The 20,836-nt window shown below is 44.8% G+C and overlaps 1 protein-coding gene across 3 annotated transcripts in view; it reads right to left on the bottom strand.

Moving 5' to 3' along the window:
* Positions 1–20,836, bottom strand: part of LOC119022944 (nucleolar protein 4-like) — a 148,692-nt gene that overhangs the window by 118,371 nt on the left and 9,485 nt on the right. Inside the window, exon 1 of one of the 3 annotated variants that reach the window (XM_037104428.1) lies at positions 15,376–15,546. The exons of the other annotated variants lie outside the window; for them this stretch is intronic. Within the exon in view, the coding sequence (XP_036960323.1) occupies positions 15,376–15,378 (3 nt within the window). The 5' untranslated portion in view covers positions 15,379–15,546. Of the gene's footprint in view, positions 1–15,375; positions 15,547–20,836 lie in introns of those variants that run through there. 3 annotated transcript variants of the gene reach the window in all.

Raw genomic sequence — 20,836 nt, 5'->3', positions numbered from 1 at the left:
CTGATTGGCTTCAGAATAAGTGTCTGCAAGCTACGCTAAACTATGCTAAGCTATGCTAAGCTAAGCTAACTATGACGTTTTTCCTGCCTGCAGACACGCACAACTACAGACAGAGAAATACTGAGAGACAGACTGATGCAGCTTTAGATTGTAATGATTGAAATAAAAGACTCAGTTCAAAGACTTCCTAATAAACACTTTACAAGAAAATATAAAAATAAGTGCTGTAAAGTCAAAGAGCAGAAATACATATTGTAAAACTAATCGATGTGCAATATGAGCGTTATCTAAATGAAGACAGTTGTGCAGCTCTGGGCAGAAACCTCGGCTGTTTGTCTTCAGCTGCACATTTAAAGTAATGAATGATGTTTAATGGTGTGAAATAAATTAATGATGTAGAATTATACTTAAATGACAGGCTGGAATTAGACAAAGACGTCTACACCTGCTGTGTGTTAACCAAACGTCCCAGAGGACGGAGCGCTCTCTCTCTCTGCAGCTGCCCCACACACACACACAGTCATAGATCTGGGAATATCGGGAAGTCTTGGGAACCACCCTTTTTTCCCACAAGGCTTTGGGAGCGTGAGGTGCACCTCTGGAAAATAAAAGGACTCGAGAGGGTGGGAAGGAAAAAGAAGCTGGATGTTTTTCTCAGACAAAGAAAAAAAAGCGAGCAGAGAGACGAAGACCACCAGAGGGACGAACTGGAGGGAGGAGGGCTTCACTACCTGCCCGGTGTTAGGGGATAACAACAGGTGGTGCACACACACACACACACACACACACACACACACACACACACACACACACACACACACACACACACACACACACACCTTCTCCCCAGCTGCAAACTTGCAGCACATGGTGAGACCTGCTACTGCCATGGTAACCAATGAGAGGTGATCTGGCAGGTGTGTGTGCATGTGTGTGTGCAGAGGAGAGTTTCTGACAATAATTGAGACACACACACACACACACACACACACACACACAGCACAGTCGCTCACAGGATAAAGAATTTGTGGTGCAGTATTTCTCTTCTTCTGTGGTTTCTCTGCTCTTTCGTCTGACTACAAGCACCTACAGTGTGTAAGGAAAAAATGTGATTTCACGTGAAGCTGTTGATTTGACCGTATGTTCATTCTGGAGGTCGTAATTAGTGTTTTGTCCAGTTGGAGGTAAAAAAAAAAAAAAAAAAACAAGCAGGAAAGGACTGAAAATATACAAATCTCACTGTGTCGTATCAAAGACAGCTGGCTGATGATCTGTACGATTAATCAACTAATCGTTTCAGCTCTACACCAGAATCGCGACATCACAGTTGAAGCCTGGCAGCTGCTGTGAAAGCTGCATTTCTCTTTGTTACAAACAGACGCAGGACAACTTCACTACAACCAAACCGAGATCAGAGAGCGTTGAACCAAGTCAGACCAACATTAACTCTCCTCTCAGCTCCAACACTCCTGAGCCCCGAAGCGTTCGTCACCGGCGAGTCTCTGACTTTGACACAAACAAAGAACTGAAGGTTCTGCTAACATGAAATCATTAAACTATTGATTGTTGGAGCTTCGTTCTTTATACGAGAGGAAACATGTTCACATACAGCTGGAGTGTGTGTGTGTGTGTGTGTGTGTGTGTGTGTGTGTGTGTGTGTGTGTGTGTGTGTGTGTGTGTGTGTGAATATCTCAAGTCACGTGACACAACCTGTTACACGTGTGAACTGTGTCAAATATCCAGCCGACAGGAAGCAGGACGCCTGCCCACCTGTCTGTGTGAGGGGGACCCGGGTGACAGGTGTGTGTGTGTGTGTGTGTGTTTGCGTGTGTGTGCGTGAAGGTGGCAAGTGCACGACAATCTGTGTGTGTGTGTCTCTCTCTCTCTCCTCATTATCCTTAAGAAATGTTCCCAGCACGGCCTTTACCAGATGTAGAGCATCTAATGAAGAGCCAATGAACCGAAGCCTTGACACACACGCACACGCACATCCAAACATACAATCTTGACCCGCTACCTCTCTGCTCTCCATCTTTCTCTCTCCACCCACCTCGCCCCCCCCCCCTCCCCCCATCTCAGGGTGCAGGTACTGTAATAAGCGTTGCCATGGTAACCGGCTGCAGCTTATCACAGAGGGGATGTTTCTAATGTGCCCCCCCCCACGCCCCCACCACCTCCTACACCTACCCCCACCCATCCCCAATGCCATTATAACTGCCAGGCAAAGCAGCGGAGGAGGAGGAGGAGGAGGTGGAGGAGGAGGAGGAGGAGGTGGAGGTGGTGGAGGAGGAGGTGGAGGTGGAGGAGGTGGAGGAGGAGGAGGTGGAGGTGGAGGAGGAGGAGGAGGTGGTGGAGGAGGAGGTGGTGGAGGAGGAGGTGGAGGTGGAGGAGGTGGAGGAGGTGGAGGAGGAGGAGGTGGAGGTGGAGGAGGAGGAGGAGGTGGAGGTGGAGGAGGAGGAGGAGGAGGTGGAGGTGGTGGAGGTGGAGGAGGAGGAGGAGGAGGTGGAGGAGGTGGAGGTGGAGGAGGAGGAGGTGGAGGTGGAGGTGGAGGAGGAGGAGGAGGAGGTGGAGGTGGAGGAGGTGGAGGTGGTGGAGGTGGAGGAGGAGGTGGAGGTGGGATGGTTACTGACTAATGCTGCTATCAGAGGGAGCAGAAAGGAGGAGTGAAAAAAAGGAAATGTGAAAGAGAAGAGGAGACGAGTCTTCGAAGAAACAAAAGAGGGAACGGAGGACACAAAGAGGTGGAGGAGGAAGGTGATGCAGGTGATGCAGGTGATGCAGGTGGAACACAGCTCACCTTCCTGCAGGATTCAGCTGACTGTAAACACACTCTGTAACTACCATCCGTGTGTTTGAGCTCCGGGGCGGACGACTTGTTGTTAGAACAGAATCAAACACATTTCTGTTAATTATATCCTGAATGTTTCCACCTCTCAGAAACTCCGTCAGTCAAACAGCCTCCACAGGACTGAGACGTCCCCGGAGGATTTTAATGATGAGTCCATGTGTTCGGTTTGTTTCGCGGTGGCTATCACTGCTAATGATGCTACGTCCGATGTTTGGAAGTAATTAACAGCGAATATTCAAAGCTACAGTCGAGAGAGGGAGGAGAGATGTTTTTTCTCATTTCAGCCCTTCTTTTCTACATAACCTTCCAACTTACATATTTACTCAAAAACTACTAATCTCTTGTTTTTCTCTTCTGTTCTCTTTCCAGCTCTTCCCACCAGCCTGTCCTTCCCTCTCCTCTGTGGACTTTATTCATCAGGAGTATTAGCATGTGAGCTACGTGTGGAGGCAGCTTGTTACTCATGACCAACACAATGCGAATCAATGTGGTACTGAACCAGGTTCATTAACAAGCAGCAAAACAATGGCATAGTTAAAATATAAATCGCTATGTGGCAGATGCAGTGATGACATGACTGTACAGGAAAAACACAAATAAAGTGATAAAGTTGAAAAACCAACCCGGACAAATATCAGAATGCTCAAATATTCGTATTCAGCATTTTGTCTTGTCCTGTTTACTCCAAATAACCCCATAATCACATTAATTTATTAATAGTGGAAGTGATTCAAACACCAATTGATCATTTTAAGAGCCAAGAAATAAAATATATGTCGATAATAAACGAAAAAGTGAAGGGCAGCATCACAAACAACAATTAGAATAAGAAACAGAGCCATATATTTGTTTGCTGATAGTCACATATCACAGATTTTCACATACATGTTGTCTGATACGCACCAAATATGAAAACATTCCAAAAGAGAGTGAAATGCAAAATAAATGTTTGGGATAATGTGTAAAATAAGCCGCCTCTGTTACATATTTCTGTCACAACTGTTCTGCAACCACATCTGAGTTGGATTCTGTGTGTTTATCAGTCAGAGCCTTGCAAATATCTGAACTATTAAAACACCAACGACCCTCAAAATAATCACTGATACTGAATGAAATGATTTTCTTTAACACGTCAACGTGTGGAGGAGGCGGCAGGACTTCTGTCAGCGCGGAGCAGCGACCTCGGGGCAACGAACACGTCCACAAAGAGTTCACCGGAGCTCGTAAAGCTTCCAGCTCACAGTCACAACGAGCAGGTTCACAGCAAGGCTCCGCTCTGACAGAGTTCACTGACTAAATCAAACTATAATAGAAACTATAAAAGTCATGGGAGGAGGATGTGATGTCACCTCTTCTTCTCCATGAGACAGAGCAGAGGAAACGTGTTTTTAATATAACTGTTGTTTCAATTCACACAGCGACGGCAGGTGATGTCAAAGACGCCTGACGAGTTTTAATTTGTTGCCATGGTGATCACTCGCTTAAACAGGGTTGTTACAGATGCAATCGTGATTAAATTTCTATTTTTTGAAGCGTGAATGAAACATCGGCAAACTTTCCACAGACACAGAAGTGGAACTAAAGGTTAATAATCCCGTCGCTCAGCTTCCTCCTGACTTAATGAACGTTTTGTGAAGTGTGACACATCGTTGAATAGTATGAATTACACTGCGGCGTCTTTATTCTTCAGACTGTGACACAGAAGCTCCCACATGATACCGCCGGCTCAGTTCACTGATGATGAGTGTTTACAACGTGCCAGACCAGCGCTGCCCTTTCCCTCTCCCTGGTACATCACGGGAGGGCCGGGCCAGCACACAACACAGCTCCAGGACACAGCAACACACACACACACACACACACACACAGAAACACACAAAGAACCCAGGGGAGGGATGGGAGGAGAGGACATGTTTGTCCGCCACTGTCTGCTCCCATGCTCGCTGTCCCTGATACTGGGACCGAATGTGACGTACAACCAACTCACACACATAAAAACTAGATATCACGCAGTAAAACCAACGCTGGAGACAAACATACAGAGACTCAGTTACACACATGCAAACAGATACAAACTGCAGAGTGACACACACACACACACACACACACACACACACACATTGGACCTCCCCCATCTCCTTACGGTTGTAGGGCACATCACCGGCCCAGGACTGTAGCTTATGTGACAGCATGCACATACACACACACATCTATGTGGGCCACAGGGATGGTGTGTGTGTGTGTGTGTGTGTGTGTGTGTGTGTGTGTGTGTGTGTGTGTGTGTGTGTGTGTGTGTGTGTGTGTGTGTGTGTGTGTGTGTGTGTGTGTGTGGGCATGTGTGTGTTCAGGGGACACCTTAAGGCACAGCAGACAGGACAGCACAGCATGCATCGGACACACACACGCACAAACAAACACGCACAAACACGCACACACACACACACACACACACACACACACACACACAACCCCCCACTTCCCACTGGCCGAGCAGAAGGGTCAAAGTCAGAGAGAGGAGAGAGAGAGAGGTGCGAGGGCAGAGCTGCCCGTCTGCAGGACACACTTGAGTGAACATACAAATAAACACAGTAAATAAACACACACACACACACACACAGGGCTGCAGGCTGTGTGTACACACATGTCCGTCCTGTGCAGCCACGACAAAGAACGGTCCAATAAAACATAGAAAACTGGACTATTTTTAGGCTTTTGTTTCCTGCAGAGACGCAGTGAGACGGGCGTCTCCCTCTCTGGGGGTCCGACTCATTAAAACATATCTGCTGCTCTTATCTGCTCACCAGCAGCAGACCCACGACCCACTTTCAGGTCTCATGCCACAGACTGAAGACACAACGAGGTATCTTCCCCTCCAACTCCAGATCATCCATCTTATTTCCTCGTGTCAGCTCAGCTGGTCGTACAGTGTTGATGTTTAAATCATTATATTTCTTTATGGAAATCAGCGACAGTTTATGAACGCAGTGAGTGCAAATTACAAGATACGACAGGCAATATTCTGCATGTCAGAGCCAACAATGAGATAATCCCGCTGACATGCCTGTGAGCCTCCCTGCTGCGCTGGATGACATGTTCCCTTCATCATCGACACACACTGTACTTCATCTGGACTCGACCCACACACACCGCCTCAAACGCTCACTGCAGCCCCACATGTGGATCAATCTACCGCTGGAAAATAGTTTACCGTTTGTATTTACTCTATTTTTGTGACAAATGTTTTAAATGTCTTCAGTAGGAACGAATGAAACTGAAGACAAACGCTGAGAAGCGCTTAATTAATCCCTCAGTTCCTCAAATAGACGACAAAAAGCTAATGAAATGAATTAACACTCCGCGTGACTATATTTATCAATTATTTTATTTTATATTATTCACCTGAGACAAAAACTTACGCTGAGACAACTTGTTAACTTTAAAAATACGCTGAAGTTCAATCTTATTGTGAAGTTGAAGGAATAAAACCAAGTTTCAGCCCACATATCAATCCATCGACAAATAAAAGTGAAAGAAAATGACATTGCGTGGAAGTTTAACACTCTGACTGACAAAGATCAACGTGCAGTTTGCAAGATATTCCAGTGACGTTCTGATGAACACTTGAGAAGTAACAACATACAAATACTCCTCGCAGCTTCAGAACAGCCTCGTTACTTTAGTTTGATGCATTTTCAGACGCAGCGAGACGAGACAAAGACGTAAGAAGCCGTAAACAGACAGAGAGGGAGGCTGGAATGTGGAGAAAAGGCGTGTTAGTGTCTCGTCTCTGCAGAGAGTTTCTGATTTTCTCTCTTTGTTGCTGCTCGGGACGCTTTACCAACGTTATTTCTCAAAGAGAGGAAAATGTCTTTATGAGAAAGAAGGTTATACTGAAGGCAGTTTTAAAATACATGTATGACTGAATCTGTGCTCATTCACTCAATGTCTTTAAATAGTTCAGTTATTTCTCCTATAAAGAGGATTTCTTGCTTTCCTCGACACAAAAGGGAGAAAAAAATTGGCATCAGCTGTCAGACAAATAATTCTAATATCTGTGCATCCAGGGTTACAATAAATATTAATTCAACGCTTTAGTGAATCATTTGACACCACTCAAAGTGAGTTAGGGATATTTTAACATTTCACTTTATTGTTTAAAGTGAAACTCTCGCCAAAATGCAACCTAGGCTTTTTTTTGTGAATGTACCCGAGTCAAACCTTCAAAAGACAGTTTTTGAACAGCTCATGTTAGCAGCAGCTTGTTCCACTCGCCGCCGTCCTGCCAGTGGAGAAGAGTCGACCTCAGAGTGAGACGTAACCTGGAGGACAGTTAAGGTGGAACGCTCCTAAAGCTTAGTTCCATATAAATGCAGATAATTTGTTGTTTTGTCGTTAGCGAAAAACAATATTGACCTTGAAGTTGAAAAAGGAGCCTCATATAAGAAACAAAACTAAAATCAAAAGCCGGAAAAGTCACGTGAGATCTGGCGTGGATAGTTGTTGCTGGACGACAGTAGTTCCACCTTAACTGTCCTCCAGGTTACATCTCATTCTGAGATCGACTCTTCTCCACTGGCAGGACGGCGGCGAGCGGAACAAGCTGCTGCTAACATGAGCTGTTCAAAAACTTTCTTTTTAGTAACTCTGTGCACACAAACAATGTTGTCAGTGCTGGTGTTCATGTGTAGAGACCCTGGTGATGCTACCAGCACAGTTTCATGTTGTGTCCAGACTTCTTACTGTTTTAAAAATACAGATTTTGATTCTATCGTAAAAGTGCCCGTAGCACTCCCACTGAAAATGAGTTTGACCCAAAAGCGAAAATACGATAAATCCTAAAACTGCCTCTTTCCTTGTAATTATGCTTTTACATGAAGGTTTGACTCGGGTACATTCACTAAAAAAAGCCTAGGATGCTTTTTGGCTTTAATCGGTGATATATGTGATTTTTTTTTTTTTACTGCATATCCATGTAACATATAATGTATCATAAACTAGGTAAATGACTTCCTTCACACATTTATTCTGCTTGGACAGAAACATTTTCTGTCATCTTATTCTATTTCAGCGGTTTGTGTAACATCTTCCCGACAGCGTGAGCCGGAGCACCTTCATCCCGATCGATTCTGTTTCCACAACATGGAGCTGAGCTTTTTTCTATCTGACCCTCCATCTCTCTGCTGACCTGCTGCACCTCCGCTGCCTCCATCCACACATTATTAGCAGCCTCTCTCTCTCTCTCTCTCTCTCTCTCTCTCTCTCTCTCATTTCCTCTGTTTTTTTTGTGGGCTCTCTCCCTCTCCTCACCGCGCCATCCCATTTCCAAACCAGCCTGTTGCTAGGATACACATGGGGTCCATTCAGTGACAGCTAACTGCCCCCTCCACATCCTCTCTCCTCCACCACCACCACCCTCCTGCTCTTCATCCTCCTTCTCTTCCACCCCTCTTCAACCAATACACTGGGACACACACGCACACACACACACACAAAAGATAAAGTGTGTGTTGAGCCGCGAGCAGCAGCAGCAGCAGCAGCCAACCTGCATCACAACCGCCACACACATGCAAACTGACACACATACAGTACAGATATGTGCAGACACATTTATTCTAGAGACACACACACATGCAAAGCAAATATGCACACACACACACACAGACATTATGAGTGCACACACTGGGGTAACACACACATGCTGACTAACATGAACACACAAAAGGAGGCAGAGACACACACACACACACACACACACACACATCACTTCAGCCCAGAGGAACCAGAATGCCGTGCAGCAGGAGAACACCGATCAGCCCGGTCGCTGCTCAATAATTCATACTCATGTCACATCAGCAACATTTGAGGCAATAACACATGATGAACAACGTCGAATGACAATGAACGTGATGAGTTTCGCCCAGACTGACTTTATGAAAACACAGAGTAACTCCATGTTGGAAACTGTCTCCACGGTTCAGTTCCAACAGGAGGACGCTCGCTGCAGATTTGCACTCTGGGGTTTGTAAGCAGAGAACGAAAACATTCACAATTAAACACTCTCAACTAACATCCGCTCTGGGTTTCTTCAAGCTGCCACTGTACATCTAATGACCTGTGTATCATAGTCCTACGAAAAAGTCTGGCTGCACCAATCCTCATTCTGGCACAGGGGGGAGGAAAAAAAGGCTCTGGCTTGGTTTAATTTCATTATGCTAATCACAATCGTCTAATCACTGGTCCCAGGATGCAGTTATGGTGCCCCTGCAAAATGCACGTTTGTCTTGGACCTTGTGTTGCGTGTGGGAAGGAGAGCAACTCGCCACGTCCAGCGTGTTGCTGGATTGGAGTTTGTTCACGAAGCGACAGGGAATCTTCAATTTGAACTGAAACTCTTGTTGAAATTGAAGGAGGCAGCTGCAAATTTTCATGCAATGCTAATGTGTGTGTGAACAGAGACGGAGCTGTAAGAGCAGGAAGAAAAACTACAGCCTGGGGTAGAAAATAAAAAAAGGACTGTGAGGTTTTGAGAGCGACGGTCGATGATAATCCAGCCTTCAGTCTTCACATTCAGCAGCAGGCAGCAGCTAAATGGGCCGTGACAGAAACCAACACACTTCCCCTCCTCCACCTCCCCCCTCCATCCATCCATCCATCCATCCATCCATCCATCCATCCTGCTCACTGTGACCTGCTTCTCTCTCTCTCTCTCTCTCTCACTGAATCTATCCATCCATCATCTCCGCTGCATCTCCATCTCCCTCCGGAGGATTTGACACCACAGTCCAAACACTCCTGCCCAGATGCTGCACATCCTCCATCTCTACTTGGCCCCTTTCTGTCTGTGTCTCTCTGTCTCTCTCTCTCTCTGCCCACGTGGTCCTTTCTTTCTTTTGATTTCCTCTTCATCCCTCATCCTCATCCCTCCTCCTCCTCCTCCTCCTCAGTTCGGTCTAAAGGTCAGGACAATAGGTGTGCTCATGTTTAAAGGAGAAGGTAAATACCCTGTCGCTGTGACCTGAACTACGAACATACGGACTGTAATATTAACCTGACGAGGACGATGAAGACACGTTTCTGTTGACGTTACACAATAAAAATGTGCAAGTAGACTTTGGTCACTTCAGAGAAATAAACCAGCTTTACTCAAAACACTGAAGGTGAGGCTGGATTCCTACAGATGTTTATCTCCCACCTGAATGATACCGAGGAAGATTTTACTGATTCTACACACTATAAAAAACTGTGACTTTATTTGGACCATTTCTTTAAAAATTGCATTTACAGCCGGGTGATAATTAAAAGGAATAAACCAACATAAAGTCTGGTAAGATGAAGACAGGCCTCCATTAACCTCCAGAAAAGCTTCAGCGCTTCTTTCCAAGTCTCTTCAAGTCCACATCCTTCAAGAGATCCTCTCATTTATATATACAACCTGTTTTTAATCACGTAATCAGAAACCTGAACACAGCGAAACATCCACACATACAAGGTCAGATGTAACAAAAGACACACAGCGTCAGAGACAATCGCAGACGGCACTGAATAGAGATGAAGATGTCCTGACTGTAAAAACTTCAGCATTTTATTCAAATCATTTTCATACTCGGCAAAACATTCAGTGAGTCCTGGTGCACAGAAGCATTTATATTTGATTTGTTTCTCCAACACTATCTGATCCTGGACGACATGTAAAGCGCTTATGCTGCTGCAAACGGGCCATATTGGGAGATTTCACTGTTGATTAAATTGGTGATTAATTTCAGAATCATTTGGTTCTTGTTTAGTGTAAAATAAAAAAAACTTCCAAAAGAAATTGTAAGAAGTGCTCTGGACCCCGACCAACAGTCCGAAACCCAAAGACTCTTCATTTCCGTTCAGAAATCACAAAGAAAAGCTGCAAATCGTCACATTTAAGAAGCTGGAACAAGTCAAGGTTTGACATTGTTGCCTGAAAAATGACTTGAACTATAAACCGATTAACAAAATAGTTGGAGATTCGTTTTCATTCGATCAAATCATTTAATAATCGCTGAAAAGACAAAAATCATCCACAGCGATTCTGCTGTAATTACTAAAAACTGAAAGCTCCTCGTCGTCACATTAAGCTGAAGAAAGCGTGACTGAGAGAACATGACTGATCTGTCCTCAGCTCCACCGATCGATCTGATCAACGACGTTTAGAAACAGAAAAGTTCAGAAACACATTTTTTTGCTGACACGATGAGCGAAACATAACAGCGACGGCTGAACATGTTGATGATCATTATTATTATTATGCTGATAATGATAATGATGATTGCACTAAGGTTGATGTTGATGATGTTGTGATGGCTGCAAACACACACACACACACACACACACACACACACACACACACACACACACACACACACATTTGAGGACACTGAGCTAATTATCCAGCAGTGGTGGCAGCAGGGCAGAGAAAGGGGCATTGTGGGAAACGAGGAAGGGTTCGGAGGGGGGGAGTGAGACGCTGAGCGGCAGGGAGGAATAGGGAGAGACAAGGAGAAGAGGAGGAGGAGAGGTTGGGGGGGTCGCCTGTGGGGAGACGGTGAGAACGGAGGAGGAGGAGGAGGAGGAGGAGGAGGAGGAGGGATGCTGCAGGGAGGGATGTGTGTTTTGGAGGAGGGGAGGTTGAAGAACAGAGAGGAAAAAGGGGGAGGAGGTGATAATGAGAAGCCCGTTGTCCCACATGAACATCTCCCTCTGCTTCCTCCTCCTCCTCCTCCTCCCCCTCCCTCCAGACACCAGACGGGTCTACAGCAGGAAAATTAACTCTCCCTCCAGTAAAAACAGGCTGAACAGGTGAATCCTAGTAAAAAACTAAAATATATTCTCAGACAGAAAGAGGAGACCACTGTGATGAGAAGGAGAGACATTAATGTTTAAACATGACTGGATAATTACTGAGACAATCAAACATTATATTTGTGGCACACGAAAGGAAACAACTAACCCTAACCTACAGATGTCCCCTTTTAAAATACTAACATCTTCAAATACGATAAAAGGCTGAAATGAATCGTCTGAATTCAGAACACTCGCTTGTTTTCTTTTCAGAAGATTAGTTTAGTTCAGCGAAAGATTTTGACAGTGTAGGCTGAAAGTCTTCGTTTCTCAATGTTTATCTCTCTCACACACACACACACACACACACACACACACACACACACACACACACACACACACGCACAGTGTATTCATGCTGGCTGACAACACAATGAATCGTCCTTCACTTCACAGTTCACAGCGGTGTCATCCTCGACAGCAGGAAACTCATTTCACTGCGCAGAAATACGTCTCAACAAGTCACTTTACAGACGTTTCCACCTGAGAAACTCATTCTTTATAAAATAATTCTCCCTTTATAATGAATAAACCTCCTGGGAGACGGTTTGTTGTGTCTGCAGCTGTTTGAAACTTCTGATGACTGAGTGACTGAAAGTGGAATGAAAGTGTTGCATCAGTCAAGAAGAAGAACAACAACAACAAGGAGGAGAAGAGAAAGAAGAAGTAGGAGAAGGAAAAGAAGAAGAGGAACAACAACAACACAACAACAACAAGGAGAAGAACAAGAACAAGAAGGGGGAGAAGAAGATAAAGAAGAAGAGGAAGAAGAAGGAGGTGGAAAAGAAGAAGAAGAAGAAGAACAACAACAACAACAAGAAGAAGAAGAAGAAGAAGAAGAAGAGGGCCGTTAGCAGCCATTTTAATTTCTACTGTTTGATCCGTCCGATGACTGTAACATCTCTGATCGAACTCTCTTGTAAAAGTCCGTACGCGGTGCCGACGTCACTCGACTCGACCTCAGTTTGGATCATTTCGATCGACTTCCTCGTTAACAACCAGCCTCGTCTCCACACGGCTCAGCTGCCGCTGTGATAAAGGTCCAGCGGCTGAATGATGCGGTGGCGTACAGACCACCTGCACAGTCGCTCTGTGATTCTGTAGGAAACACTTTTTTCTTCCAGCGCACACGTTTCACTTAACATGACAGGAAAAGCTCAGGTGTTATCAACGCCGGCTGCGTTCGTGACAGTGCGACAAAGAGCCGGCGGGAACAATAACCAGCAAATTCAGACATAATTCATTTTATGACTGACACATGGGGCTTTCCTACCTCCTAAAGTATACTGTTTAAAACAGAAATCCTTTCAGATTAAGCTGCAAAAAATTCTGACTAATAAAAACACCAGTCGGTGAGATTTGATGACGTTTGACTTCTATGGAAAGTGTTTCAGGATATTTGTGTGGCCAGAGAGAAAACTGTAGACAGATCCATGAGCGAGGACACATGGTGGATCTTATCAGAACATACTGTCAGCAGACACCTCGCTGAGAGCAGCCACATCTCAGACTGACACGAGTACAGAAACCACAGTAACGCCGCAGACGACCGGCCGTCTGCTGCGGGACAGAAAGTACAGAAACAAACAGCTCGCACCGATCAGAGTCTAACACTCACGCTCACACATGCACAGGAGGTGTCCACGGCTGTTTAAAACCATCGCGCTCTCTCGTACTGAAAACACGAGATCAGCAACGACCGAGGACACGCCGGACCGTCCACACGCCTGCAGCATGAAAGCCGTTCCTGCTGACAGGTTATCGCATCAGCTGTTACTGCAGGTAATCAGGGACGACGGCGCTCCTGCTGTCACTGCGACATGTTTCGGTTTCCCTGATCCTCTCCCTTCACCATGTGTGACAAAGATATGTGACACCGGGAATGACAGGAAAAAACATTTGAAATCTGAGTGCCGATTGGACCATGAAACAGAAGGACTGTCGCTCCTAAAGTCACCTGAACTCAGTCTCACTGCCACACACTCTGATCAACATAAACCACATGACCAATATGATTTACCAATAAGTTTTATATCACATGGTTGAAACAGACAAGCAGCAACAATATGCCCTCAGACAGGACACACACTAAACTGTGTTCATCCTTTTATCTTCTATAAGACAGTCTGAATGACTCTCTGTCCCGGGAGCTCACTGCAAATTCACATAAACCAAATCCATTTCAATGTTTTTAACATTAATCGAGTGGATGCTCTGATTGACTCATGCGAGAATAAAAAGATCTGATATTTCACTGTCAAAAGGCTGAGAGATCTACTGTGACGCTCAGACCTTCATGTGCAAACACTGTCAACAAATTAAAATTCAAAAGGCAGCGGTGACCTCAAATCCTCCAGCCGGGTGATCACGGCTGAGGATATCGGTTTGTATGCAAGCACTGAGAGTTTAAAAGCTGATAAGGGGGGGGGGCACGTCGACTGAGTAGTGACAGTTGTTGAGGCTGACAATCGAAATGTCAGCTGGAGTATTTGAACAGTTGAGGAGTGAAGAATGGAGTCAGCTGATGTGTAGAGGTGTGACAGCAGCGTCAGCTGGTCTGTGAGCAGCGACAGCGGCTGAAGAAAAATCATTAATTCGAGTTGTTGAGGCTGAAAGCAGCTGAAACAAAGACAGAAAATTTAAAGCGAAGAGGCCGACAAGGCTGTAAAACAGCCGACCACATTCCCAATCTCACCGCTGGATCGTTTTAGGACGCCTACTGACGCCTCCATCAGTGACTGTGGTGACCAGAACAGATGTTTTAATGGTCCCATATTATGAAAAACAGGTTTTCTCTGGTCTCTACATATATAAGCTGGTCCTCTCTGAGCCTGCCAACTCCCGGAATAATGAAAACCAGTGATTCCTGCATCTCTGCAGCCCCACTGGTACCACGGAGCTCCTACAGGCTGGTCAGATTCTGCTCCTGTTGTCACGTAACTAAAGGAGTCATTATCATAGTCCCGCCTCCTCTGAGCGGAGACAGGAGATATCTGAGAGGAGGCTTCATCCCCGAGGTGAAGGTCGGTGTGTCCAGCAGTGAGACAGCAGAGTTTCACAGAACTGGACACACAAATCGCTGTTGTTGGTTGTATAAATCAACATCAGTGTCTATATTCTGTCCCAGCTACAGAACAACAGGAGACAGTGGTTGTGTTTCATATTTTAAGACAACATGGCGGCTGCGGTTCTGTTAGCTTGTGTGTGTTTGCTAATCGCTTCACGTCGGACTGCTTCAGTAACGAGGGTCAGTACAAAGCTGCTTTGCCTCGACACTGACCCTCGTAAAAGGATCAGTACCAACCATACCGGACCCAGCAAACTGCACCCGAGCCACCGAGAAGTGTCGCCGCGGTTTGATAGTATTTATAGTTGCTACGAGTCTGGTGAAGTCAGCTGGAAACTGGCTAACTAGTTAGCTCCGCTTCGGTCCGCTATGTAATGGAGTTAGAAGCGAGTTTAATGTTAATAATATTACGATGGAGCTTTGTTGTCACAGTAAAAAGTCTGGAAACATGCAGACTGGAGACAGAGACGATGCGAACAGTGTCCAAGAGTTTGGAGACAAACACAGCTTTCGCTAGCTGTTAGCCGTTAGCTTCACGGCAGTAACTGTAACAACACATACGAACAAACTAACATTATACAGACACACTAACCATTCTGAAACGTCCTGCCGCAGCCACAGAGTCTGTACTTCTTCAGCAGCTTCTCCTTCTGGGTCCGGTTCTGGGTCAAACTGGTTCGGTTGAAGGAATAAATCTCCGCGAGCCACAGCGATACATATATACATCCACCGTAAACATTAGCGCATGCTAACTGCTAAGGCAAGGGGCTTCCCCTCCCTGAGAGTGACGTAGCAGGAAGGGCTCTCCAAGTGGGCGTGGACAGACGGAGCTCATTAGCATTTAAAGGTGCAGGCACAGAAACAGACTGCTCTGAATAGAGCTCTGTAGAGCGACTGTAGACAGCTGAAGTTCAGGACCAGGGATGGGTTTGGGGCAATGCATATCGAATACAGAGCTGTTGGACCTCTGACAGCTGTGTGAAATTGATGAAAAACAGCAAAATATGCGACAAACCGTGACGTTCTCTGACACCAACCAGGTGGTTTTTGTGCCTTAACCTGACCAGAGCATGAACACAGTGATGTGATGAGACAGAAACACAAAATTCCACAAAGAAACATTCAGTTTTAAGCTTTAACTGTGGTTTATGCAGAAACGTAATTAGCTTAACATTTATTCGGGCGATATGGTTGCAGCCGTTCACGCACACAGTCACACACAGACAGAACAGCCGTCACGAGCTTTGGGGTTCGATATCTCACCCAGGGGTACTTCAGGGGTTTGAACCAACAACCTTCCAATTACTGAACGACTGGCAAAAGCAGTGACAGCAGGTGATCTGACCAGTGAGGTAGTTTAACAGTGCTGGTCAAACAGCTTCATACTGGATCAAATGTGTCTTTAATCTGACTTTTAGGAAAATGTCTGAACCCGAAGAGCAGCAAGAGACTAAACTATAAAATGACTAAAAGCGTCGACACTCTCAGACGTCTTTTTACATAACACATAATTACATGAAGCAGGAACAGAGTGTATCATTTTGGAAGTTGGAACTGTTCATAATCTCAGAAGGCCAACTGTGACTGACTGGTCTCATTAATTATGCCTGGTGGCTGGTGTTAATATGCCAGGCTGCCTTTCAGGTGGGAGAGGGGAGTGATGAGAGGGAGGAGAAGGTCAGGGGAGGAGGAGGAGGAGGAGGAGGAGGCTGGAGGGACGAAGGTGGAAATTGAAGCCTTGCAGTCTAATTAATACTGGTGTTAATTTCTTTTCCACCATTGCTGCGGCCAAACGAGCTCGTCGGCATGGTAACAGGAGAACACCGAGGGGGGAAGCGAGCCGACGGCTGTCTGAAAATATACGCTGTGTGTGTACGTGTTGCTAAAAAAAAAAATACCAGCACTGTTACAAACTGAAGATCCTTTTGTACTTTATCCAGCAGCGACGATAACCCGCCTTTACATCGAATCTATCATTGTCTCTGACCCAAATAAAAAGTACCAGTGCCTTCAGCAGTCGAGAAGTCCCTCCTACCGCTCCAACACTTCGCCAATTAGCAGCTATTTTGTCTGTTTTTACCGAGAAAAAAAAAAAAAAAAAAAGAAAGCTCAGTTCTCCACTCTGGATCTCCGATTTTTTTATACATAAGACGCGACCTTCTGAAAATCCCTTGTAGAAAATATAAAAACCCCAAAACAGCCAACATCTGAATATACAGCCGCACAAATAACCAGTAAAGATGGCCTGTACGACTCTTTACCACGAACTAAGTGACCTGATTCCATGAACGATTCTTCTTCCTGCCGAACTGACCGACCGGAATTAAATCTCGACATTGATCCATGAAATCCACTAAATAAGTTTTGAAGTCAAACATTGTCTGGTTCCAGCTTCTTAAATGTGACGATTTGTTGCTCTTCTTCGTCATTATGATGGTAAACAAAGAGTATCTTTAGGTTTTGGACTGTTGGTTGGACAAACAAGCGTCATGAAAACGTCACTATTTTATAAATATTTTTATACGTAACCATTAATCATGAAAATAATTTTAACGCCTCTTCACACACGTATGTTTTTATCACATCGCTTTAAGCAATTAAAGCTTGTTTTAGTCTGATGGATCAGTTGACGACTACTCTTAAACTTTCCTGCCGTCGTCACCATCATTATTTTTTATCTCCGTCTTTACATAAACGCAAACCTACAAAACAAGAAGTTTTAAAGTGAAAGAGCAAAATAAAAATATGACTTTTTAATTAGCTCAGGGTATAACGAGGAGTTCGTTATTTTAAACACACAAAAGCGCTCACGTGCTGTATTTACCGCTGGGTGTTTGAAGGCATAGCAACCTTCTAAATTCAGCCTCACCAATTAACAGTTCGAGCACGATTTGTAGAAGTAATCACGTTCTGATCGTTTTCTTTTATAAATTCAACCAATTAAAACAGAAACTTTACTTTGTTGGCTGAAGTCGGAGACAGAAAAGGTGAGTGAGGTGCAGGTGTCACAGGTGTAAAGCCACAGCACGCTGGATGTGTTGATCTGCGTTATTAAACCAGAACTGTGTTCGACTGACGAAGATGAGCAACCACGCATCATCGAACATCACCGCACTGAAAGTGTGCAACATACTTGTGTGTGTGTGTGTGTGTGTGTGTGTGTGTGTGTGTGTGTGTGTGTGTGTGTGTGTGTGTGTGTGTGTCTGATTTATGCACTGCAGACACACAAGATTAAAATATCTCCACATTCTGATTCTCCCTGCTGCTGATGAACTCCGTGACTTCCTCGTGGAACTACAGAGACGTTCAGGCAGATGAAGGACTGGAGCAGCAGAGACAAACTTATATGGACAAAACAACAAGATACATTTACAGTTATATGAGGTGGTAAAAATGAAACATTAGAGAACAAGACAAGAAAAAGATCCCTGAAAAGATGTTCATCATCCTCAGTAAAGACACAGAGAGCAGGACGTCGCTAATATTATTACAGTTTTACAGCCAGATTTCAACAGACATGACTGTAAAACAACAAAGCCACAAAATATTGGACAAGATCTTCGATACATAATTAATCACGACTGTCCCAGGTTCACTTCTGAATGTGGGGAACTGATCATACAGCTGATGGTAAAACTACAGGGCACAGCCTTAGACATGCTTTATTTCTAATGATTCCACCAGTGACTGATCCTTCTTCTGACTTCATTCAACTCCTCAGAAAACAGTTTTCTGATAAACTGTCAGTTTAAAGTCTCCAAGATCACCAAGATGTTCATTTGGTAAATTTGGTAAATTATGGTCCTGTTTACAGTCAAATAAAACAGTAACACAGGGTATGCTAACCTTGTTGGACATCATCTCCTCAGCTCCACCCTCTCACCCAGATATCATCGCCTATGGCAACAAAAACCAAGATGGCAGCCGCCATTTTTTAAAAATAAATATCTATGTATACAGCTTATGAAAAGACACATTTAATGAAAGTGAAACCACATTTCTCAACACAAAACCTGAGCCCAAATTAAAATATTCACTAGAAAGGCTTCACTTCAGTAAATATTCAAAAAAAGAATGTCAAACAGTGTCTGTTTCCTGCTTCTTACATGTGAGCTGTTGCTTTTCTTTGTCATTTATAAACAGTAAAGGAGGATTCTTTGTGGTTTGGACTGTTGATCGAACAACAGAAGTATTATGAAGACGTCACTCTGGGCACATTTTTCACTATTTCTTAAAAAGTTTTAATTAACCGTAGACTACAACTACAGTTGTAAAGCTCCACCCTCTCGTCCAGACGTCGTCACTCATGGCTGCCCAACACTTCAGATCGTCCACAAATCAACGGTGAAGTAACGGTGGGTTTACACTTGAACTGTTCCCCTCTTGTTGTCTGCTCGGCTCTACACTGTCAGCTATCTAATAAAAGTAGAATGAAAAAAATATATATTATTTTGATGACATTTATGTTGATGAGTGTTCATGAGTCACAGTTACACAAAGCAGACACGTTCATAATCTTATATTATTTAGTGGTACGACCCTTTAATGAAGTCTCACACACACACACACACACACACACACACACACACACACACACACTCTGGACTCACAGTAACATAATTACACCACCAGTCAACAACATACAGCTGCTCACCAAGAGGTTTAGCTGAGCACACACACACACACACACACACACACACACACTCTCTCTCTCTCTCTCTGACAGTGGGGGGTTTGCCTCCATTGTGCTCCAAGACATCTGACACTTGCACTGATCCACCAAACAAAGACAACGACTAGGTAGGCACGCTAGTGTGTGTGTGTGTGTGTGTGTGTGTGTGTGTGTGTGTGTGTGTGTGTGTGTGTGTGTGTGAGTGTGTGTGAGAGTTGCTGTAACCTCTACAGCATCAGTTCAACAGCAGTCACTTTCTAGGAACTAACTGCTGCCGACACAAAGAGGCACAGTGCAGTTTCTGGGTGGGGGAGGATTCTCGGAGGATGAGGAGGATGATGGGGCCCCCAGAGCACTGTTTGGGGGGGGCTTGGTTGGTGGCGGCAGGGTCCGCCACATATAAACAAGGTGAGACCAGATGACATTTACCTTGATCATCTCTCCTGCTGACTCCGGCTCCACGTTGGAAACTCAGGGCAAAAAAAAAGAAAATCAGAAAACGAGACGACAGAAATGAGTTCTCCTAGTGGTCAAACTGTGTCATTACACCGTCACGTGATGCACTGCGGCCCATAACGACTTTTTTTCTGTTAAATGGTGGTTATATCATTTGGGACGTTCCAACCTCCGAGAAAGGACTCATGTCAGTGTCATAACTGGAGCCGGTCGGTCCACTAACATCTGGAAAGTCTTTAGCCAGCTTCTCCGTTAATCAATTAAGTGACTTATTGTTTCAGTTTTAAGCTGAACTACAAATCCAACCTGCAGTTTGAAGCATCTCTACTGCTGCGTTCAGCACCAGTTTAAGAGGTTGTGCTCCCTTCAGCTGCTCAGTTCACATGCAGTTTGCTGACTTTCTCTGCGAATGTGAGTGTGATTGTCTGATGGTTACCTGCCCACCTGCCCAGGTTGTACCCCGCCTCTCAGCGACTAGGACTGGCTCTAAAGGATCAGAGGTTGTAGCTAACAGATGGATATTATGTTTACTGTTGGTTCAGCTAAAGTGTTTTGCATGGTGTGTTGACAGGTCAGAGGTATGACGAGGCCTCAGGGTGAAGCCACTAATCAACTTAAATAATCTGGTATCTTTACTTTTCTCTGCAGCCTGAAGGATGGATGTGCAGATTGTAGACATAATTCATTCAAACATTACGAGTTAAAGTGAATTAATCTGTTAAAATCACTATATATCTCAACAACTTGACAGCGAGAGTCTCCGAGACAACACTGATCAGCTGACTGTGAGCAGACATGTTGTGAAATGAGTTGGATGTGTGACAGTCAGCTCCAGCCGAGGACCGAGGTGAGCAGAGACGAACTTCATGAGCGCGACGTTTGTATTTCCTGTTTGTACACAAACACGGGGTCACAGGAAGGTTGA

This window comes from Acanthopagrus latus, chromosome 7 (genome assembly GCF_904848185.1).
Source record: "Acanthopagrus latus isolate v.2019 chromosome 7, fAcaLat1.1, whole genome shotgun sequence".
Lineage (NCBI taxonomy): Eukaryota > Metazoa > Chordata > Actinopteri > Spariformes > Sparidae > Acanthopagrus > Acanthopagrus latus.
Note: the sequence above shows the minus strand (reverse complement) of the source record. Positions and strands in the feature narration are given on the sequence as shown.